The 25407-nt window shown below is 40.7% G+C and overlaps 1 protein-coding gene across 9 annotated transcripts in view; it reads left to right on the top strand.

Moving 5' to 3' along the window:
* Positions 1-25407, top strand: part of FAT1 (FAT atypical cadherin 1) — a 386437-nt gene that overhangs the window by 243649 nt on the left and 117381 nt on the right. For 6 of the 9 annotated variants that reach the window (XR_013272342.1, XM_077477359.1, XM_077477363.1 and 3 more), the window contains exons 7-8: positions 12282-12350; positions 14552-14691. Coding sequence is in view for 8 of the 9 variants with exons in the window: in XM_077477359.1 (XP_077333485.1) it covers positions 12282-12350; positions 14552-14691 (209 nt within the window). In the remaining variant the exon portion in view is untranslated. The remainder of the gene's footprint in view (positions 1-12281; positions 12351-14551; positions 14692-25407) is intronic. The other 3 variants (XM_077477364.1, XM_077477362.1, XM_077477365.1) reach the window with 1 other exon arrangement.

The following is a 25407-nucleotide window of genomic DNA, read 5'->3' as shown; positions in this document are numbered from 1 at the left end:
TATGGCCCAAAGAACCCTTGTTTGATACACATATCCATTACATTAAAGCAAACTCGTCATGTTATAAATATGGCAGTTGCTATTGTTGACATCAGTGGTGCAGAAATGAGCAATTTATAAATTAAAAAAAAATATATAAAAATATAAAAAAACAGCAAATACTTTACTGACTGTCATTCTATTACTTCATTACGTATTCATTTGGCGATTAACTTTAGTCAATGAAGTCAAAATACCTCACCTTCATGCTTGGTCTGGATTAAAGACAACTTAGACCAGGGGTGTCCAACCTGTGGCCCAAGATGGCCATGATTGCGGCCAAACACAAAATTGTAAACTTATTTAAAAAATTTGAGTTTTTTTGTAAAAATGTGCTTACACTTAGCAAACACATGCCTCTGAAAAAAAAATGTGACTGGACTTTTATCTTCCCAAAGAAAAAATATCCCACTCTTAACGATCACACCATATTCATGTCATCAAGTTTTTGGCAGCACCTATATTTATGAGCAACTATTTTCAAGGATGAAGCACACAAAGGGCAGAATTTGAAGCAAAAAATCTGATGAGCTTCTTAAAAATTAATTGAGAATAGCTACTACATCCATCGAACCAGATATTGATGTGTTATCAAAAAACGTATAAAATATAGCACACGTTTTATGTTGCCCTCTTTTACTTTTATAAAAAAAAAAAAAGTTTTATTACTCAGGAACATTATATATAGTAGTGATTGTTAAAGTAATACTAAAGCCGATTTTTTTTATGTAAAAATAACATTCCTGCTCTGTGCAGTGGTTTTACACAGAGCAGCCCGGATCCTCCTTTTCTCTGGTCCCTTTTTTGGTACTCCTGGCCTGTCCCTCTTGTTGAGTGCCCCCACAGCACGCAGCTTGCTATGGGGGCACCCAAGCTGAGCTGCAGCTCCCTGTGTCCATTCAGAGATGGAGCCGTGACCTCGCCTAGCCCCCTTTCTCTTCTCATAGCCTGAGGAGGGGAGTCCTGGACAGCTAAGTCTCTCGCTGGATTGAGATGGACCTCAGGCAAGTATTGGGGGGGGGGGGGGGGTACACAGTAGGCTTACAAAAAAAAAAACTCCTGCCTTTAAAACCATTTTAACTTGTGATCTGAGTGACTTTTTCTGCTCATTGGCTATACCTATTGTTACTGTATTATATGTGTTCTAATGTGGCCCAAGGAGGTCAAGAGGTTGGGCACCCCTGACCTAGACCCTGGGCAAGTATTTAATTATTTATTTTTTTCACCTTAACTTAAAAATGTATTTCAGTGTAAATAAAGATCCAGCAGCTTTCATACATTTAAAGTGCCCATGTTATATATTTCCAAGATGTCTAAAATATTTTGTTCTTGAAAAATGACTTTATGTTGTGTTATAATGCAAAGCAATTTGCTCCCAGGCACCTTTGTATAAAATGCAGGCAATTAAAAAAAACAAAGTGGCCCTATGCTGACAACCCGCAATTTCTATACACGCTGCCACATCTCCAGCTGCTGTTCTGATTCGAATCCATTTTCAGTAAGCGATCTTGTAAACGTGCGAGCCAAAGACAAGCTTCGCCATTGACATGGTAATGCTGCTGAAGGCAGTACTGTAACTGAATGAAAGCTCAGCCTGAGGGTTTATGTGCAGCCACATAATGCACATTCAAGGTTACCAGGATTCTCTTTTATTGCCGCTGTGAAGCTCATTCCCTCGCTAATTCACAAGCCAGAAAGTTAGATTTAGATTTTTTTTGATATTTACTATAGATTTCCGTTGTAACTGATCTAATGAAAAGCTGCCAGTCTCCTTTTTCTGCACCAATTCCCAGTGCATAAAATGATAATAAGGATGGGGGAGTTGATGAAAAGCTGACCACAATGCAGACTCTAATATTATTTTATAACTTCTATAATAAAGTGGAATACAGATAGGACTCTGTTAAATGGCATGGTAATTTCTATCGCTGGAGATTTGTGCCACTGATTAGTGTAGGCATGTTCAGCTGCCTGCCAAGTCTCTGCTATCAGTTGTTTCATAGAGACTAGGAGCAATTGTTTCCTAGTGACTGATAGCGGTTGTTTTAAAAAAAGGCAGATGTATACCTGGATATTCATCTCCTTGATTAATATTTGTGATAATTCATTCTGATTTGCTTTATCTGCAATAAACAATGCTGTAAAGATGGTGTAAAAAAAAAAAGATAAAAATTACCACTTTGTAAATATACCCACATAAAAAGCTGGTTATACACTGTATGAATTTCAGTTAGTCCCTTAGTAGAGGCAAGGTTTAGGGGTAAGTGGCCCTCTTGGCTCAGAATTGGTAGCTAGATCGGACTTCTTGATGTAGTGGCCTTACATTTGTGTACTATGCAGGAGGAACAGAGGGGTAATTAGTGATGGAGCCTTTGTAAACAGTACCTTGTGGATGTTTGTCATATAAAATGTATGCCTAGCCTTTTTTCTTTTTTAGATATGAATAGAGTAGAGAAGGACCTCCTGTTATTTATTTATTTTTAAAACAGGTCGTTGAGCTGTATTTTTATCTCTCCCTGATTGCCCCCTTAAAGCCTACAAGTTGGAGAGGGCTGTTCACATGCAAATTTAATGGGCCATGTCAAGTTGACAAATGGCACTGCCTGCCAAACTTGGCCATACAAGTCAACTGGGCCGCGCAAAAATTGTGAACCAAACGTTTGGCTTGCAGTTGTGGTTCTTTAGTCCCAGTAAAAATTTCAAGAAAGAATCAGGTATACAAGAGGTTGCAGGATTGCCTCCTGAACATCTGACAGCAGCTGCTTAGGTGCGCATCACTTTTTGGAGAATGAACAAGTGTAAATTAAGCCTAACAGGGCCCCATGGAGCAGTATAAAACAGAGTTTGAATCCTTCTCCGCCCTATCCAAAATGAAAAAGTGTTGCTTGCACTTATATTTTAAAGTGACCCTGTCAAAGTGTCAGCAAATTTGCAAATGCGTCAACCTGAGAAGAAAGCAACTCTAAACTGATTATATTCCACACATTGTGTAGAATAGCACGTCCACCGCTGGCCACTGTGGTTCCTCCTGCCAACCCCTACAGAGCATCACTACTACAAGGTATTATGATTAGGGGTCAACAGAAGGAACCACAGCAGTCGGAAACCAGGAGTTGAATAGGATCAGTACCATATGCTCTGCTACAAGGTGATGTTTTAGCAAATTGCCAATAAACAGAAGTATAATGCTGCTTTCTGTTCAGGTTAGTGCCTTCATAATCTTGTTGACCCCCTGAAAGCATTACTTTCAAGTATGGATGGCCTTAAATTTGCTTTGATTTTTATTGTAAACACCTAAAATGATATTCATTCAAAATAATCTCAATAACAGACTCCAAAAGAATCTGAACTGCTTGGTAATATCTAACTTTGCCAGAAAAGCGCCAACTTCCATTTTGCAAAAGAAGGGGGAAATTTTAAACCTGTGTTTTTTTTTTTTAGTGATGCTTACCTTACTAAACAATTGCAGTTTTAACAACCATAATGATTTGGCTTTAATTCTCAGTTTTTTATCCACATTTACATGTTCAGGAAAGGTTTGTTCATCCATCTGCTGATCCTCAACTTTGTTTTAATCCCACCAGATGTTGTGCAATTAAGCATGGTTTCTCAAAGATTTATCTGTTAACTGCTGATTATAAATTGCAGATATGTTTCTCACTGTAATTGCAACTCTCTGGTTAATGCTTGCTTATATATTTAATGTATTATACATGGATTGCAATGGCAACAGCTAGGATTTCAGGAAGAATGAGAAATCTGAAGATTGTACATACACAGTTATCTTCTAGTGGCGGGAGCTGCTAGATCCACAGCCTACTCTGGTTGTCTCTTCCCAGTTTAGCTTGGGAAAATCATATTCCACACTCTGTGCTGCTGGATAGTGTCACATCGCACGTTATTCCTTAAACTTGACATCTTGATTCACAAGGCCAACTCTGAATAAAAGAGTTATATCACAAGTGTCCTCCCTACACATTCCGTGACATTTACTCTTCTGCAGAAGAACATTGTTTCATTAATAGCTGCTAAAATTATTCCATTTTTAAAAATCCATGTAAAATTAAAAAAAAAATTGCTAATGCATAAATGCCAATTAAAAAGAAGCTTACATGCATGGATTAAAAAAGGTTTTATTTGCCAGTAGCATTAAGAATAATATAATAACTTATGCTTAGCATCCCTTCATCGTCAAAGCATTTTTTTTTGATCTTCAATCTATTTTGAAATGGTTAGTTATATATCTTTAACAAGATTTGAATGATTGAGGGACTATTTCCATTTTTGTCGTGCGTTAATATGCGTTATTTCGTGTGCTTTGTTTTTAGGCAGCATCTAAAAGCATCCAAAAATCATACATGCATCATTTTTTGCCAATGCAGAGCACCACGTAATGCGCTATACTGCAGCGCAGATAGGTTGCTTCAGCACATTGAGTGCCATGCAATTTGAATGGCACTACAATACACTAACGCACACGTTATAGCATTGTGGTAGTGTAGCAGGGCCCTGAATGCTAGTTTGTCACCCACCATTTTTATTTTGTATCTAAACTGCTGTAATGCTACAAAAAATGTGTTGTACTATATATGTAAAAACCTCAAAGTGTAAAAAAAAGCTAAACTCTAACTATTCTTAAAAATGTTTCCTTCTCCCTCCTCCTAAGTATCCTGCATAACTTGTATAAAAAGGTCTGTGTACTTACCTATTTTTATCCTGGTCTGGTCACGTGATCCAGCTGCTCCTGTGTCAGTGTAATCTGGTGCAGTGGAGAGGAGGGAGCGCTGACAATGGCTGGGCCATGGGAGGCTTTTGGTGATGGCATGGCCCTGGGAATTGGAGCTGATAAATCACAAAGACTAGTGTTAAGTGCAATTCTCAAACCAATTGCTTTTCCTCTTTGTAATGCTGAGTTCAAATCTTATGCTTCTGATAGAAATGAAATACAGGAGACCTTTTCTGTAGCCCAAATCCAAGCTGAATGGCCAAAAGTGTATTGTTTTCTCAGTTCTTATATACACACAAAAATGATGAATCATGTAAAACAAAAGTACCATAATAAGGGAAAAAAACACAAAAATATCAGATAAGGAGTAAACAGCTTTTCTCCATCGTGTGGTCAGCAGATGGGCGTAGTCTGAGTGACTTTACACTTTTCACAATACGTATCTTATAACACAGCAATTTTGTACACATAATGTCAACTCATAACTTAAGCTGGAACTCTGATCCTATCATTTTCCCCCTTTGACATCATCCTTCTCCCAACTCTGGGTCCTTACTCATGAGTTATAGCCAATACTTTCCTGAGTACTATCCCTGACCGCGGGTTGTCAGAGGAGAACAATGTCCTCATCCCCCAGTTCCATATCAGCATCTCAAAAGCAAAGAGAATCAAAGAGAAGGGTGACGTCAACTCATAATCCCAAACTCAGAGTTCTATAGGGCACCCCTATTCATTCTTTTAACTTTCTTTTGAATTCTCAACAATTAATAATTGTCATTATAACAAAAGCAAACATAAGTATTAGTATAGGACTCAACATCCAATTAAGTATAGTAGTGGCGGTAGGAGACCATCCACTGAAAACATCGTACCAATGGTGGGTAGTTTCATCTCTTATCTGTGAGGATAAATGTATTAATTTTCCTTTATCTATAACTGCAGATATTAGATTATTTTGAAGGGTATGTTCCTGTGTCTCCTATGTGTTTTCTAAGTATTTCAGACTCTCTTAAGATTTGTTGTAAGGGCTCTAATGATATTATGAAAGGGGTAGTATCAGTAAGGTTATCTACCGTCCATTCTTGATTAAATATTCTATGTGCATCTGGTTCAAAAAGGAAAGTTTCATTCTGCCATTTAAGCATTTTAACATTCTTTACACATCCTGAAAAGGGAGCTGTTTTATTTAAACTTTCCATAGTTCCCTGATCATTTGTAATTAAACAAATATGTTGTGGTCCTATCTCCATAAATCTGTTTCCTACACTTACTGGTCTGGGACCCTTTCCCCTCTGTAGGTTCCTGTAGATTTGGGAATCTGGGGTAGAAAGTAACATTTGTGTTTTGTCAAATACTTCCCTCCATGTTTCAGATGGACCTAACTTATGACATTTATGTGGCGTGTTATTAAAGGGTGATAGTAAATTGTCCTTCCACTGGAAAGTTATGTTTACTTGTGCTTGTGACTTAGCTTTTATCCACACTACTGGTGAATCCACATTGTGCATCATGTAAAAAGGACCCTCCTGTCCTGTTACAGTGAAATTTCCTACAGTATACCATTCATAGTAAGGATATTGCGTTATACTCTTATCCTGATTTGTCCATATAAGATCAGTACTGTTTTCATGAACTGTTACATTGATACCGGGAGTCCATGTGTAAACAAACATTTGAAAACATTCAAGCACTATCATCATAGTTAGAAAGATCGTCATTCTGTTTCTCTCGGTTCAGGACTCTTTTTGCAGTGTGATGCGTGGATCCAGGCTGCTTTTCCCTCCAACTTGACCGATGTGGGAGTGGTCAGCAGTACTTGATATGGTCCTTCAAACCGTGGCTCTAAAGCTTTTCTGGTATGTTTCTTTACATAGACCCAATCTCCGGGGCTAAGTGAATGAGTACCTGCTATAGAGTTGGGATCTGGAATGGAAGCATAAACACTCTTGTGGATCTTGGTTAGATGCTGTTGCAATTGTATCACATATGCAGTCAAACTATCACATTGCAATTGCATACTCTGTGGAAAGTATAAACCTAATCTAGGTGCATTCCCAAAAAGTATCTCATATGGAGACAACCCTGTTTTTCCTGTTGGGGTATATCTTATGGAGAACAAAGCCAAAGGCAGGCATTCTGGCCATGGCTTGTTTAACTCTTGCATGGCTTTCTGTATTTTTAGCTTTATTGTCCCATTTACTCTTTCTACTGATCCTGAACTCTGTGGGTGATAAGGGGTGTGGAAACTCTGTTGAACCCCTAACATGGTCATCACATTCTGCATTACTTCACCTGTAAAGTGTGTCCCTCTATCTGATTCTATTGTTTCAGGTAATCCAAACCTTGGTATTAATTCAGTGATCAGTTTCTTAGCCGTAGCTTTTGCCGTGGCTGATTTTAATAAATATCCCTCTGGCCAGCCTGAAAATAAATCGATGCACACAAGTACAAATTCAAAGGGGCCACTTTTTGGCAACTGTATGTAGTCAATTTGCAGCCTTTGAAAGGGGTACTGGGCCCGAGCTTGGTGTTTTCGTGGCGTTTTTACCTTTTGTCCTGGATTATTCAGGAGACAGATTTGGCATGCTGCACAGTAGTTTTTGGCCATACTACTGAATCCTGGTGCTAGCCATCCTTGGTTCACAATTCTATACATGGAATTGGAACTGACATGGGTAGGTAAGTGGATTGCCGTGGCCATGGCTGGGTACTGAGACGCCGGTAGGCATACTTTACCTCCTGCCCTCCATACATTGTCAGGGTCAATTTGGGCTCCCATCCTTACCCACTTGTCTCTTTCACTGTCCGCCGCTTGCTCCTGTAGCTTGCTCAACTGTTGCCATGAAGGCTTTACTGTACTTACCTCTGCCACTGCCACTGTCTCAGGGTACATCTCTTTCTGAGCTGCCTGTTTCGCAGTTAAATCTGCGAAGGCATTTCCTTTTGCTTCCCTTGTCTTTGCACTTGTGTGTGCCGCTATCTTCAAGATGGCTACCCTTTTAACTTTTTGAAGATGTGTCAAAACCCGTTTTATTCCTTCCGCATGCTTTACTGGTGTGCCTGCTGCTGTCAGATACCCTTGAGCTCTCCATATATGGCCGAAATCGTGCGCTACGCCGTAAGCGTAGGCAGAGTCAGTGTAAATATTTCCTTCTTGTCCTTGTAAATATTCTAAAGCTTGTTCTAAAGCTTTTAATTCTGCTTCCTGTGCTGACATGTAGGCTGGTAAGGGCTGCGCTTCAATCACCTGTGTATCAGTTACTACTGCATATCCTGTGTGATATCTTCCTTTATCATCAGCAAATCTGCTGCCATCTATATACAAAGTGTGCTCAGCGTCTAAAATTGGTGTATCTATAACATGAGGGAACCCCATTGTCTCTTGCTCCATGAGCTGAAAACAGTCGTGTTCAACTATCTCTCTAAACAGAAGAGTGTCAGTTTCCTCATCTCCTTCCTCCTTATTCCCCCTTGTCAAATCTGGTGACTGAAGAGGCAAAAAGGTGGCCATATTGAAAGTTGTACAGCGCTGAAAAGTGACATTTGGAGGTAAAAGTAAAGTACACTGTAACCTTAGTTGCCTAGCCATTGAAATGTGTTTGGGCTGTACTTGAGACAAGATTGCATGTATGTCATGTGTGGTGTGCACTACAACTGGATTGTCTAGAACAATTTCTGATGACTTATCTATAATTATTGACACTGCTGCTACCGCCCGTACACAGGACGGTGAACCTCTGGACACTGGATCTAGAGCTGCTGAGAAGTAAGCAACGGGCCTTTGTTTTATATGTGACTGTGTCAAAATTCCTGTTGCATGTCCAGTGATCTCAGCAATGTATAGATGGAATGTCTTTGTATAATCGGGGATACCTAGAGCCGGTGCAGAAATCAACAACTGTTTCAAAGTGACAAACGACTCATAAGCTACTTCTGTAAGCATATACGGCACAATTTTCAAACAATCGTATAATGGCTGCATCAAAGAGCTAGCGTGGGGTATCCATTGTCTACAATATGACACGATACCCAGAAACATACGCAATTGTTTGAAATTTCGTGGGGGTAAGATTCCCTTTATCGCCTGTACTCTCTCGTCTGTGAGATGTCTTGTTCCTTGTGATATGCAATGTCCTAAGAAGACAACTTTTTCCTGACACACTTGTAACTTTTTCCTGTTAACCTTGCAACCCTTTTTTGCCAAGAATTGCAAAAGTGCCAAAGTGGCATGGAGACATGTTTCCCTATCTGGACAGCATAGCAATAGGTCATCCACATATTGTAGCAATACACAAGAGTCTGGAGGTAACCATTCCTCTAGCACTGTTTGTAGAGCCTGTGAATAAAGGGTTGGCGAATGCGCCATTCCTTGAGGTAGGCGTGTCCTGCCTGTTGGTTGCCGTCTGCGTCAAACCGGTCTATAGGTCGGTGCGGACCTATTTCTGTCACAAATTGCTGAAACAGAGTAGGAGTCATTTTATGTCTACACAAATCTTCCCCGTCTTGCCATGTTGCATCATGTGTATCCATCAACTGTCTTACAAATCTACAAAACGCTGCTGGTTTCGCTACTGGGTCTGGGGCATTCTGTATTAGTGCCATAAGGGCGTCTGGTGTCCATGGTGCCCAGGTCCTTATCTGCATCCTACGAGTAACAGTAGGTGGGGCATTTGGATGGGCTACTTGTCCAAATTCCGGATTATTTACCTGTACAATGTGTGTATCAGTGCGTACGGGGGCTACAGTTTCTGGATGAGGTTTTTCTGCCCCACAATGCACACATTCTATTGCCCATTCTGGGTTTTGTGTTCCACAAACCTGACAAACCCATCCCCTGCCTTGGAGTGAAGGATATATCTTATGTGGTTTATGTTCTATGTCAGTGTATGGGGTGGAATGGCTGAGCTGGGGTCAACCAGAGCCTCAGCATTTTTTGTTCTTCTATCCTTCATGTCCCAACCATCACAATCTGGGTTATATTTCCACCCCTCCTCTTTTGCTCTATAAGAGACCTTAATTAAGCGCTGAACCTGATGCATCCATTGCTTCTCTAACACCTCTCCTTGTCTGTCCCTTTTTATTTCCTTCCACACGTCTGGGTCTAAACCCGCTGCTCCTTTTACCTTAAATTTATGAAGTATAGTTTTTACATTTTGTGCTTCATCTTTCCCATATATGTTCTTAATTATCTGTGGCACCGTATAGTGGGCCACAGTTCCTTGACGGGGTTTTGTGTACCTCTGACCCATTCTAACAGTCCGTGCCTAGGTAGCGTGTGGGACACTGTTATATGTCCCAAAATAAAAAAGAAAAAAGTGTGTATGCGGGACCCTACAACAGTTCCTCGTTGCCTTCCTCCTAGGATGCTAGAATACTAAAAAACCTCCCCGGGATGAGATTTCTGAAATCGAATTACTTTATATGCTAGCCAACTGACAAATATTATGACCAGACTGACGGCTACAACATATACAAGCATTCCTTTAAGTGGCCAGGTATCCGACTAGATCTCCGGGCTTGTGGAGACCTTATTCCCCCTCCCGTATCTGGGATCCCTCTTGTGCACTCTTATCCCTGCTTTATGGAGCAGACAGGGCTTATACTCTCAACCCGCCTATGGTTTATGAATTAGATGTGAGGTTAAGCATAAGCGTCAGACCCCCCCGAAAGGGCGCATTCCGTTGCTTAGTTCGGCAATCCCCTTCTAACTCATACCATCCTTGACAAGGCTCATTCACTTTCTCAACAAGACAGACAGACAACAAATTATCAGCAAAACAAAGGTATTATAGTTCAAGACTCACCCCTACAGAGGTTGCAGTTAATATGCTGCGTGGAGACCCGTTTCTGACAGAACTGACTAAAGGCACAAATCAGGGAAGCTCAGAGTATAAAGAGAAATAAAGGCTTTCTCTTACCTGGCCAGGCTTTGTGGTCTGTGGTTCCCGAAGTGCCCCAGTGTTATGGTTCCGTCAGCTCCGTTCGTCCACCTCTTGTAGGATCATTGATGAGGTCCTTGTTCTTCGGGCGCCAAAATGTTAAGTGCAATTCTCAAACCAATTGCTTTTCCTCTTTGTAATGCTGAGTTCAAATCTTATGCTTCTGATAGAAATGAAATACAGGAGACCTTTTCTGTAGCCCAAATCCAAGCTGAATGGCCAAAAGTGTATTGTTTTCTCAGTTCTTATATACACACAAAAATGATGAATCATGTAAAACAAAAGTACCATAATAAGGGAAAAAAACACAAAAATATCAGATAAGGAGTAAACAGCTTTTCTCCATCGTGTGGTCAGCAGATGGGCGTAGTCTGAGTGACTTTACACTTTTCACAATACGTATCTTATAACACAGCAATTTTGTACACATAATGTCAACTCATAACTTAAGCTGGAACTCTGATCCTATCACTAGACCAGATTTAAAAAAAGGTAAGTATACAGATCTAGGGAATACTTTTAAGATTAGTTAGAGTTTACTTCCCTTACTTTCACCTACTTGCCCTTACTTCCACTTTAAAGCCCATCACTGGAAAAAGAATTAATCCTCCTTAGCAGTGCAGCTGCACACAATCTGGAAGGGTTAAATGATCATTTAGGTCTAGGGGACTGGAAACAGCAGTTTTACTTACCCAATCCTCCACTCCCTGGAAAGTGCACACTCTTCCCTTCTCTTCTCTTTGTTCCTGCAGTGGACTTTCCCCCGGTACCTTCATATCCATTGCAAGGCTATGGGATCTTGATGTATTAGGAAAAATTGAGTCCTTGCAGTGCGAGGGCGGTTCCACTGCAAGAGAAAATGTTTCCTTTCCTTTTAAAAGGAAATAAAAAATGTTATAGTGTTCCAGGAGATAATGGAAAATCTTCTAGTGGAGATGCCTGTTTTAGTAATAACCAAGGGAAGAGAGGATTTTCCAACTTTGAAGAATTTTTTTCTCACTTTCTGTTGCATCTCTGGGACAGGAAGTAAAGGGAAATCTCCCCAACTGGACAAAGACAGAAAAATATATCCGACAGAGGTTCTAATCATCCTTTACATTGTATAAAACTGAAATTAAGTATTCATACTACAGGCTAAGAGCTCCATTCCTTAGCCTAATGCTAATTGGTAATTAGACTTGTGATACTGCAACCTGTAGAATGCCACTGCTTCTTATCATACATGGCTAGAGAAGGAGCAGTGTAGTCAAGTAAAGAAGTGAAATGCTAAGCATACGTGCATACGAAGGCCAAATCCAGCACTGATCTTGATTAATAATGGTGATGAACCAATAATACAATAAATGCCCATTGCCTGGGTTACCCTTACTTTTGATAATGGGCTTAGGTTTTCTTCTTTTCTTCAGAATTGCAGGCAGGCTTGTGTTGTGGGTAAATCGGTTACTGTATATTGGTTATAATATCTGGTAGCTGATATTGAATTTCCAAAAATGTAATATAGTGGATTTATACAGTTAGACATTGACGTGTCCATGTTTTTTATCTGTCTGTTCTGTCTTTACTATGAGTGCTGCCAGGAGATGACCTATCTAATGAAGTATTTTACATCGTTCAGATGACTTGTGGCCACAACTGTGTAGCAGAAGGTATCTGCTACAATAGGATCCTTTATTCAGAAGCTTGTTGTAGAACCATCACAGCATAAAGCAAAACATTTGTTTGGGATTCAGTTCTTTTTTTTTTTTTACTCATTACCAGGGCCTTAAGCTTATCTTAGGAGCTCTGTGTTTAATTTATTTTATTTTCTGTCAAGGACAAAATTTTCCACTGGCTTTCCAACAGATTGATATTGGAGTAATTAGGGCATAAGTATTAGCTTGTGGCTATCATTTTATGTCAGCTAGTTATAAAATTGAAGAATCCTTCAATCTAAAAGTCATCATCAGTTCTATGCAAATTATATATTGCTTTAGAAATCATATACGTTTAATCTAATTTGATGACTATGATCATGAAAGCTACTGCAGATTCATTAAAACTGATTGCTGATAAGAACAAGTTACTATATGTAGCCTGCGTACAATATATATATATATATATATAAAGTTCATAGGATGACCCTAAGACTACTCCCTTATCAATCCATTTTAATTATTATAATTTTTGTTTGATGTAGTTTGGGGCATGCAATCATTGGCTCTCTTGATGTTAAAGTAACACTTTGAGGAAATGTAGTTTTCTGTTTCCAAACAAACAAAAAAAAAATCTTAAAGGAAGTTTGAGGTATTTAGAGGTACTGTGAGTTTTTAAGCTTATTCAGGTTTAAAATCCTGACAGAGCATTGGTATATCTGCTACCATATACTCAACATGGCAGAGTCTGTTTCCATTAAAACTATGTGTTTTCGAGAGAATATATCTAAAGCCCCATATATACTATCAGATTTTCTGCTGGTTTTTGTCTTCAGATTTACCAAAACCATGTCGTGCAAGGGCCTGCCTCATTAAATACACATTGAAACTCCTAAGGTTTGACCTCATATTATATGGTTTTGGTAAATCTGAAGGAAAAAATCAGCAGAAAATCTGATAGTGTGTATGGGTCTTAATACTTACCTGTACCATGCACCACCTCAGTGGAATGAAATTGTAACTTTTCTGCGTATTTCCCACTCCGTGCTGTTCTTCCATTCACTACCTTAATAAAGTGTCCATTCAGAGCTGTAGGCATACTCTATACTGATGTAGTGGCTGGCAAATGTAATTATAGCATACAGCAAGGAGACACGGGCATCGACCACACCTGGTAGTGCCAGATGTTTAAGTTCCTAGTGCCACTTCAAGCTTTCCAAGAACGAAAAACTGTGGATCCAGTGGTGACCTCACTAGCAAGTATTAGACCTGTATTTTAATGATCAGGAACAATTCTGTCCTACATACATACCTCCACATTAAACATGTGTGGTCGTGGATATTAAGAACTCTGTTAGGACTAAAAGAGAGACTGTCTTTTAGATACATGCATTCCACAACAGAAGATATCAGTGATGAACATTCATATTCACGTTTGTGACCTTGATGAAGGAGACCTCCATGCCCCTGAGATATCAGTGATTTTATCTTCTGTTGTAACGTGTCCTTAAGTAAATTCTGTTCATTGGGTCATCGGTGTGCTAGCCATTTTCTGTATTTAAATAGATACTGTTGCTAGGATGAATGCATCCAAAACCAGTGGAAGTTATTTATTAAAACTGGGATGTGCAAAATCTGGTGCAGCTCTGCACAGAAACAAATCAGCTTCCAGCTTTTATTGCCTTAAAGCTTAATTGAACAAGCTGAAGTTAGAAGCTGATTGGTTACCATGCACAGCTGTACAAGATTCAGAGTGCGCCAATTTTAGTAAATTTCCCCTGGTGTCTCTTTAAGTTCTAACAGTACTTGATGTGCCTGTTTGATATGTATATGTACCTGCAGGTCATACTTAGGATTGTTGCACAGCTAACACCTTGAGAGCCATGTATTGCTTACTCCTATGTTGATTCACATGTTTCATTAGTATATACAGTAGTTTATTTTATAAATCTAGAGATATTTTTTTCTCCTTTTTTTTTCTCTTTCTGTTGTACTGTGAAGTTTTTGCCTTGCCTTTATATGTCTGTATCAGTATAGTATATGTCCCTGTTCTTGTTCGTGTCTTTAAGCTTGTTGATCACTGTAATGGGATGTCTCACTCTTTCTTACCACATGCTCTTTCGTTCCTGTAGTGCCATGGCCTGTGTTGATCTTCTGTATCACCACTGCCCCTTGTAGAGATGCTTATTTATAAATGCCTTACTTATTCTAACCAGGTGGAAACTACGACAGCCGGTTTGATGTGGACAAGGGCACTGGAACCATCATTGTTGCTAGACCTCTCGATGCAGAACAGAAATCTAATTACAACTTGACAGTGGAGGCAACAGATGGGACAAGATCTATCAGTACACAGGTAATTGAATTGCTAATGAAGTGTTTAAAGGGAATATTTTTTCTGTGCCCGTAGCTGTTATAAGTTGTATATGACACTAACCTAAAATGTTTGTGAAATGCTTAAACGAAATGAAAAGTTCTCATGTTGCGTGCTCTGCTGCAGCCGGAGGGGGTTAATCTAGACAGATAAGGCTCTGGAGGAATGCACAGCCAGCCACTTTGAGTCTTATCTAGTACATTTTAGAACATATTTAAGCAAAACAGCATATTGTAACCCCTACAGACAACAATAAACATTTCAGAAGGATAATGCAAGCATATTAAATCCTACACTGCTGGGAGTGGCATTTCGCTGAAGTTCACCACATTCATACAGATTTGTGTCCCACACTGGAAAGGCAATGCCATCACACAGCTGTACCGAGAGTATGCCAAGAATGACTTTTAAACAGTAAAAAACCTAACGACATCTTTTCAACATAAGGCATATTCTGAAGAAGAATAACAATTGTGTATGTTGGAAAATATGGCTTTCAGCTCAGCTTTGAGTGTTTGATAAAGCATTTTTAAGACGGTCACTCACTTGGCACAGGTCCCATTCAGTAAATAATATTTTCTGAATGAATGCAAGGTATAATAACTGAACAAGGTAGAGAGGAGGGACTGTGATTTCACAATCTCTACCTCAGCCAATCAGAGAACACTTTGCATTTATTGAAGAAAAGGCAAAGTTTCCTCTGAATGGTGCTGTGCACAGCGACCTTCTGTGTTCACTAAACAGCAGGGCAGCCTTTCACCTGGAAGCTGGTGGCAGTCATGCCCTGTACACATGACCAGTTTTCCCGTCGGAATAAACTCTGAAGGTTTTTCTGACGGAATTCCGCTGAAACTGTCTTGCGTACACATGATCACACCAAAGTCCGACTGTCATGAACGCGGTGACGTACAACACATATGACAGGACTAGAAATAGAAATAGCCAATAGCTTCCATTGCGTACTTGCTTCAGAGCATGCGTCGTTTTTTGGGCCGTCAGAACAGCATACAGACGAGCAGTTTTCCCGATAGGAGTTTGTTCCGTCGGAAATATATAGAACATGTTCTATTTCTAGGTCCGTCAGAATTTTTGACATGAATAGTCAGATGGGGCATACACACGATCGGAATATACGATGAAAAACTCCCGTCAGACTTTTTCTGTCTGACATTCCGCTCGTGTGTACACGGCATCACTGTAGTGGTGGTGCTTACTACAGGTATTTATAGCTTCTACGGGGATCCCGCATATATGGCACATACATGCTTTTATTGTTTTAAGCTGCATATCTATATATCTAACTTCAGCTTTAAACACATTAGCACATTCAAAGCTTATATCATTTGAGTGTGTTCCATGTTTGTGCTTTCTTACTGTGGGGGGGGGGGGGGGCTCACTGCATGGACACAGTGATCCCAGTGTCCATGCCTGACAGCACAGCAGTCTGCCTTGTTTACATCGGCAGGCCACCGTTCCATTCTATCTCTGTTGGAAGTGATTGCGCCTCAGCCCGGTGCTCCAGTAAGAGGGAGAATTGAGCGATCAGCAGTATTTCATTGCTCAATTCTCACTGCAGAGGCGGTGGCAGGGGACAGATGCAGCATCAATCAACCTAGTTGGGTATAAGATTTTTTTTTCCTTTTTTTTTATACCCCATGCTTCTCTTTTAATTATTTACTCTACCAATAGGTAGGTGCTATTAAGGGATTTTTTACTAGGGAGAGTGTCAGCACAGGTAAATTTAGGCAGGCCTATGCTTTGAGCTAGGCCTGTCTGTTTTGATCTGGGGGCTGGGAGTGGTTAGAGTAGCAGCGGGTGTGGCCACCTGTGATCTAGTTCTGGGGTGCCTCCCCTGCTTCCAGGGAGAATGTTCTGGAAGAGGGGCAGGGCCTAGAACTGGCAGGCAGCTCATGTGGGAGCTCTGACCAATCCCCAATTGGTATTGGCCTCCTATATAAACTGAGGTGACATACCACTGGGGGGAGTTGTCGGCCGTGGGAAGTGGAGAATGGAGTACTAGACAGCAGCAGGAGGGAGCACCCCCATCTTGGGGGGATGTGCACCGATCTCAGGAGCAGGCCAGCGGGGAGAACTGTGAAGGAACTTTGCCTCTACACGGTCATTGGTAATGTCCTCATCAGTACACGGTCATTGATGAGAAACTCCTGGCGCAGAGGGAGAAGTGAAGTTGTTGGAACGTACAGTCCGTTTTAGTTCTTCATCAAGGACTCAGGGCAGAGAACGGTCGGTGAGTCGGTGAGTGTACCACAGTGGAGGGCCAGATGTACAAGTCTGTGAGGGAACCTCACTTCTACACGGTCATTAGTGAAGTCCTCGTCATTACACGGACAATGATTAGGAGTCCTGGATCAGAGGAGAGACTGTAGGGAGTTGGGTCAAATCAATGTTGCCTGAGGGCACAGGATTTGCAAGCAGGGCTAGCTGGCAACAGTAGTCCCCCGCTCAGTACGTGCTTTTAAACTACTAGGCCTCTGGGGAGAGGTACTGCAGGCCCCTGGCCTAGTACCAGCGAGCAACCAGAGCCTGCAATAGGAACTATTCAGAGTGGATCCTTTTTGCTTAAAGAAGAAGATAGGACATTACACTAATTATTACAGAATAAGTTTGTGCAGGAGGTGAAAAGGATTTCTGGGAACATCATCCTTACACAGTCAAGAGTGAGGTCCTCATCCTTATATGGTCATGGGTGAGGAAGTTCTGGAATAAATAGTCTGCGGGAGTTAAGCAGAGGAGGAGCAATAGTCTGCATGGTGATGCAGTAGAAAGGCTGTAGATTTGAAACATGTACATCCTTCCTTCAGGCTCAAACTATGTGTTAATCTGAAAGAATCTACAAATATGATGACAAAGTGAACTATCCTATGGACATCCCTATAACCCTTTCCCCAACCAAGTTGTACCCCCAATAAAAAAAGAAATAAATAAATAACAGCAAATGACTTTTCATTATCTCTGCAAATGATATACGGGAGTCTGGCAGCTAGGTGATTTGGTGGATGTTTGTTACTAGTGGCAACTACACCGCTACATACTCAAAATGGAAAATTCTCAGCCAAACAGTGACTGCAACCTATCAGATGCAGTCACTGTTTGGGTATCCAAACAGCCACAGTTGTCGTTGCTGCCTAAATACAATAGATGGCAGTGGAGGTACCTACAGCCACACTGAATAGCCTGGATGGGGGAATCTTATGACTTTCTCATGTTTAGCCCACAGGCAGTCTAGATAAATTTTAGCCATGTATCTCTAGCTTAAATAAATGCAGTAACCTGTAAGAACCAGTTCGATTTAATGTTATTTGTTCTCATCTGACTGCTTTTACGTTAAATTTTGATGACTGCCATGGATGAGTGAAGATTGCACATAGTCTTTGGGTTTTGCACTACCTTAATATTTAGGCCGTAAGGTAGCATTGATAAGAGTGGTGCTTAGCAGAGCTCCTACAGTTTTCACTTAGCACTTTTTATTATTGTACAGGGCCTCTTATGTTCAAACCTTAATTCCACACTACTTCCAACCTGTGAAAAATGACTGCTCCAAAGGATAAGAAAATGTGATAAATCAGGCTAAACAGCACCTTCTCTCCATGAAAAAATTCAGCTATAAATTATTCTTTGCAAACCACAATTTAACGGACTGTAAATTGTTAACCTGGAGTAACATCCAAACATTTTCAAAAGCCCCAGCGTCTAAATGCTTCTCCATTCTGTGTCTGCTTCACGTCATGGTTATTTCTGCAATGCCGCGCGCCTCTGCTTGCTTCAGCCCATGGAGATCTGGCTGCTTTGCTCAGCCTTCCCAGGCTGAATGTAACACCGCTGCCATGGCATCCGAGACAATAACACATCTTTTGAAAGATTGCTGTTCTGAGTGGAATAATCCCCTGGTTCGTTTTTTTTTTTTTTTCCTTTGGCATTTTTAGTTATTTATACAGACCTCTAAAGCTGAGAATGGAGGCTGAGACACAGTGACTATAGAAGGGCATGCAGGGTCAGTGAAGTGTTGTTAAAAAGACTCACAAAAAATGAAAAGGAGGAAATACTTAGATCCCAGCCCTGCTCTACAGTTTGTTTCAAAATGAAATATGTTCCTGCCCACAGAAAAGCTGTAATGGCTTTTTTACTTGTTGGGGCTCATTGACTACTAGGCCTTTGACCACATGGCCTTGGAAATAATTAATCAATGCAGTCCATTCTTCCTAACAGATTTGGAGTCTGGTATATGGGTAATTGAACAAATACCTCTTTTCACTGAAGTGTGGGATTATTAACTAGTGAAGCAGGATGGCACAAGGCAGGGCTAAGATTTCCCAGGCAAACAGAGAAGTGCAGCAGGATCCGAACATTGCAGCATCATTAAATATCTAGGGGCATTTCAGAAATTCTTGATTCTTGTTTCTCAGATTGTGCTGCTTGAGTACGAGTCCCAGGATGGCTGTCCAAGTGAGCTATACAAATCTTCGTTTTACCCAGTTTATCAGGGTTGACTGAATTCCAACTTGAAAGTAGGAGGTGGTGTTAGGATTTAAAAGATCATACGCTGACATCTTAAATTTAAAAGAATTACATTCATAGTGACACACAAGAATTCTTGCATAGGCTGAAGGTTTTCATTATTTGGGGGTTACAGGTTGGGTATAATCCTAGAGGGCCACTAGATTTTGGGTCCCCCTATTCCTACTTAGCCAGGCAACACACATTTTCAACTCTCATTCAGAGACAAGGAATCAGTCCTTGGGCTTGTTTTTGTTGTTTTATTGGGGAAAACAACTTGGATAGGGTATAGGGATTATGGGGTGCCCAACTTGGCCCGAAGAGCAACAAATAAGAACTTCCTTCTCTGTGCATATCACAAAAAGGAACAAATCCTTCACTGCATTCCCTCTGGAACAACAACAGTCTTTCTAGACTTAGCAAAGGCAATCCCCCTTCTAGGAGCTCTGTTTTCCCTGGGTGGAAATTTGGAAGTCATATCCCCCCTCCTGACTTCCACCATCCAATCATGTGCAAGCAAATCTACCGTTTTTTTTTTTCCTTTCACGTGATTGGGTATTCTTTGCAAATTGAATTCTTACCACATTTACTAAGCTAAAGGACAAATTCCCTTGCAAAGTGAACGGTCTATTTTGCCGTTAGTAAATCAACCCCACAGTCTCCAACTCTCCATCAGAAGTCTTTGTAAAATGAGAGACAATACAGAAGCCAATTTGGGAGACTGTTGTCACTCTATCACAAAAGTATCTAAATAAGCACCTCCATGGCAGCATTACCAGGTATTAATTTAATGAAAGTGGAAGAATTATAAATCTTGAAAATGACTTCTAAGGTGATATATTAAACATTCAATTATATTTTATCTCATTACCCTAATTTTATATGGGAATCTGTTGGGAGGTCTGTTTTGTGCTATCTAGTTGGATGCTGCCATTGCCAGACACCAAGAAGCAATGCTATTTCAGAAACAGAGTTGGTTGGCAACAGCATACTGCACTTAATAGGATCTTCAGCTTCAGTCATTGCTTACAGTAAATAAGGGGTTTCAGTCTTAATTACCTGCAAAATTTTCTTTGTAGAATATATCCTAAGTAAGTTACAGGATCATACGCATTCTGGCGCATTGAGCCAGTGGTTTAAACTGTTGAATAATCATAGGGATTTGTACAATCAAGAATTCAGAGAATGTGCTCGGTGTTTGCAAATCTTAATTAACAGGCATTCCTGTAAGTACGCGGGCTGTGCTCCATGCAGCCGTACGACTCTGGTTGAAGAACTGCTTGCATATTCACTTTTTTTTCTAACACGCTGTTCCACTATACTTCCAAGGTCAAGGTTGTATAGGCTTTTTAAGAAAACTCATACAAATTACATTCTGAAAATTCAGCTTGTTCTGGCCCATTCTTTGTGCTAATGTTTGAATTGTGTGCAGCGCTGCAATTTGTATTCCCAAGGGTGTTATTTTATATACAAAGCTACATAAACATTCACCTTGGCTCTATATATGCTCTTTACAGTACTGCAATTAATAAGATGTGGATATGTAGCTACGTATCTTTAAATTAAATAGCGAGAATATATAATGCATTTGTTTTAGTCCTCATGCAATTAATAACTTGGCCAAACATACAGATTTATCAATTCTTTGCAGCACGAATGTAGAAATAGCTCCTGCCGATTATTGTATTCTGACAGCAAGCACCCATATCCGTCAAAATACCAGAAGAGTACCCACATCTGATTGGATGCTGCCTATGCTCGGCCAACAATTTTCCACCAGGCTCCTTTAACAAAAGTCGATTTGTCGAGCCAGGTGATGCCAACAGAGGCACCTATGGCTCAAATTTTGGCCAATTCAGCAAGAATTTTCTGAAATTTTAGCTGTGTATGGCAACCTTTAGAGGGATAAGGAAAAATTGGTAGGACTTCACAGACGACAAATCCATATTTTTTGTCTTTACGTCGAAGGGATCCAGTAAATTTCCTACCAATCTGTTTTGTACAGGGCTCTTAGGCTTAATGTGCACGGGACATTTTTACAACCTCTCCTGACTTTAACTTGACAGATAAAAACCCACGTTTAAAACATCCGTTTTGCTGCGTTTACATGCTGCGTTTAGCAGCATTTTGCCATGTTTGCATTTATTTTTATTTTTAATAGCCAAAAATGAAAAACGCCTGTAAATGAAACACCTGTACCGTGTTTAGTCACGTTTAGCCCCGTTTGGCATCTGAAACGTCGGAAACTTCGGCGTCTGAACTCATTTTTTTGCCTTCAAAGAAAAGCCTCTAAAGGCAACTGCCTAAAAACGACATTAATCGAACCTGTGTACATGTACACATAAGATAACATTGAATGAGTTCAGGGGCAGCTGAAAAAAGCAGCCAACTGCCTCTGAACGTCCATTTACCAGCAGCAGTGTACATGAGGCCTTAGGGCTTTAGGTACTTTGGTAGAGTCAAGTACCCATCCACCCTCTGCCTGGAAAAAGGAGGATGATTATACTGTCCTCATTTATGCTCAAATAGGGGTAATGTCTGTGGGCCTAATCAAACTTCTCCAGACATCCCTGAGCAAACCTTTGAAGGGGGTTGTTGAACTTTCCGAGGCTTTTTTTTAAAGGCTGGCACAAAAGATGTCTACAAAGTGCTCCTTTTCACATCTCTGACGGCATGGGCTATATGAATGTCCAGTGCACATTTGTACCACAATCTTTCATTAGACATTTCTTGCCTTTACACACACATGAACTTTAATGGCATCCCAGTCTTAGTCCATAGGGGTTCAATATTGAGCTGGCCCACCCTTTACAGCTATCCCTCTGAGAAGGCTGTCCACAAGGTTTATTAGTGTGTGTCTATGGAAATGTTTGTCCATTTTTCCAAAAGCGCATTTATGAAGTCAGGCACTGATGTTGGACGAGAAGGCCTGTCTCACAGTCTCCGCTCTAATTCATCCCAAAAGAGTTCTATCAGGGCATGGCTATCAGCATTGTCACTGCTTATTCACAAGCCTGTAGCATGTCAATCAGCACACCTGCCCATTGTTTTCTGGATTGGCAGTACTGCCTATGAAACCCTCCCACTGTGAGCTGTAGTGTCTGGGAGGGGGAGCATGTGAGACACATGAAGGATTGGGCTCAGGGAAAGTAAAGGATGTTTTTTGCTTACTTTGAGGCTTGTGCGTTATATAGTACCTGAACAATGTAAAATTACCCAGATAGCAAGCAGTTGTGCTACAAGTTTGAAAATGACTTTCTAAGCTATTACTAGGCTTGCCAGGCTTCATAAGTTTGTTGCATAATTGCAGCAAATCCGCATTGCATGACCCCAGGTCAAATTTCTTTGCAAACATTCTGCAAGTCTGCTGCAAGTTCTGCTTTAGTTATGGTGTGCAATAGTCATCCCACCACAGGGGTCACTGTGGCTGAATTTTCATGCTGTAGACTTGCAGAGCTCTTTCTGTAGACTCACCACTGATACTTTGCTCTTGCTAGAGACTTGCCATGCAAATTTGCTAAGAATTGGAAAAGTGTCAACTAAAACTTGTGCTTCAAGTGCTCTGCACTTGTGTCCAGTCTTATAATACAACACTGCCACAAATTTGTGGCAAGTAGGGATGAGCTCCGGCTGGTTCGCACAGCCCACGTGCAGAGCCCGCCAGGAAGACGGCACCGCGCTGCGCTAATCACAGGCAGTGAGACATTTCCCAATCTCTGCAGCTGCGCATCGTGCCTGTGATTAGCGCAGCGCAGTGCCGACTTACTGGCGTGCTCTGCATTTAGGCTATGCGAACACGCCGGAGCTCATCCTTAGTGGCAAGTTATCCTTGCTATCTGGATAGGGATGAAGGGAAACCTCCGCAGTCAGGCATAGATGGGAAAAAAAAAGTTTTGGCTTTGGATATGCGTCAGTGTTTGAGATAATCTTTGCATAATACTTGTTCCTTCCTCTCTCTTCTTTTCTCAGAGTTTTCCTTGCTGCAATGTGTCTCTCCCTACCCTTCAACAAGGCAGGGAAGACACAATAGTGCCTTTATCTCGCAGCTGCAATCCTCTATTATTTATTTAGACACTTATTAGAGTGTAAGCTTCCCTGTTGCAGGGGAATTTGTAAATAATTCAGTTTATGCTGTTGTGGTGTAAAAAAATGCACCGAATAACCATAATCAAGAAATTCTCTGGACTTGACTGTGTATGTGACTATTACCGTCCATGTATGTTACTAAATATGTAAGTAAATAGAGCAGGTTGTGCTGTTATTCCCAGGGCATCGCTATGTTTGATTGGAATCTTGAAAATGCTGCTTCTATTTTGTGAATTTATCACCTCGTAAAGTAAAACTGTGTAAAATCATCACCTGAAATTATTGTCACAGATGGAGATATAATCTATGATGCCCAAAGGCATGTTAATTCATGTATTGTTGTATATTTGATGACATTGAAACACTAAATGAAGTCTGTCAGAAGAGTAGTGAACAACATCGCTTACTGTTTCCACCTGGGGTGTTTTCAGGAGCAAAAAGAGGTCTAAAGCATAAACTGGAAGCAGATAAAACATTGAAAGTATAATCACACCATCTTAACAAGCGCTCCTTGTTCATAAGATGGGTGAACGTGAAGTACAACATATTTGGTATGAAATAGCTGCTGTGACATTCACAAACATTCCTATGAGTGTTTATGGAATGTACCAGAACTGAGATAACGATTGTTTGGTGGTAGAGCTATTCTGGGAATGATCCTGCACCCAGTCACTCCAAAAACGTGGTTTCTTACTTGTACTCTTCTAACTAAAGAGGTCGTATTCACCGTCAGATATTATAAGTTCTTCGTAGACCTAGAGAATTTATCTGGGAAGTATAAACAAATGTTATCACTTTTTCCTGCATTTAGGTCTTCCTGTTGTGGGTTCATCCATGTTTACATTCGTTTAGCAATGTTTAGAGTGTCTAATCGGATCATGGACACCTGCACTTCTATTTTTCCCTAAACACAGCTAAACTGAATGCACCTCAATGTAGGTAAATGCTGAGTTTGAATGACACCATTTAATAAGCATTACATGCATTTATATGTGTTTAGACATGTCCTCTAAATGCATATAAACACAAGTTTGACACCCCCATTCCTTACAATTTTTTGAGATGGGAATGTGGGACACCCATCAACAAAAGTATACAGGCATAGGACACACCCCTTGTCACATCCACTTGAAGGTGAATTGTACAAAAAAAAAAACAAGATTGGTTAAACCCACAAGTGCTTTTTTTTACCACTACTATTCCTTTATATTGGCTTTTGGAATTTACAAATGCAGCAATTTAGAAATTGGATGAAAGGTTTAGCGCTGGAAAACACCTTTTGATAGATAAAAAGTGCATTTTATATACATCTATATGGATCAGACCAAATTTAGGGACAGAGGGACATTGCTCCAAATCAGGGACATTCCGTTCGAAATCAGGGACAGTTGGGAGCTGTGACACTGCCAGTGTAAATAGGGCCTAACAGTGCCTGTACAGTGCCTGTACAGTGCCTGTACACTTGAGATGACTGACGAGTGATTGGAACACTCAGGATTGTGGAATGGTTGATTTATGACACTTCCTGGTACAATTCTTAGGGCCTATACACACTAGGTGTTTAACCCCAGTGCATGGGACTTTGGCATTTAGCTGCAGGTGGAGGGCACAGGTGTGTCATCCAGCCCCACTGCCAACAGCCTTTCAAATTCCATGAGACAGGGCTGGATGTGGACTCATTACTTTTGTTTGGGGCAGTATGCAGCTAGATTTCTTGCGTTTTGGGCATGTGTCCATTGATGCATACTTCCCTAAGTGTAATAACCCCCCTAAGCACTGTTCAATGTCACTCTCATAGAGGTTGAAAGGCAACCAGTAGCAGGGCTGAATGGGGCACCTGTGCCCTCTACTCACGGTTAAAGGCCAATAGCCCCATGCAGTAACTTCCAATGTGTATGGGGCCTTATAATGAGAGGACTGTATGATGTGCTGGATATATATAAGCCAGGGGATGGTTTGTTGTCTTTGTCAGCTATTGACAGCTAGTATTGCTTGCCACCTTCTGAAAATGCTGATTCCCTGGCAATGTCTGGTTTCAGTACTTCTGAATCACAGCCTTGGAACATGCAGATAAATACAACAAATCAAAGGTCATTA

Source organism: Lithobates pipiens, unplaced genomic scaffold (assembly GCF_037356315.1).
Source record: "Lithobates pipiens isolate NorthernLeopardFrog02 unplaced genomic scaffold, aLitPip1_a1.2 Scaffold_13, whole genome shotgun sequence".
Lineage (NCBI taxonomy): Eukaryota > Metazoa > Chordata > Amphibia > Anura > Ranidae > Lithobates > Lithobates pipiens.
This window is presented reverse-complemented; position numbering and strand designations above follow the sequence as displayed.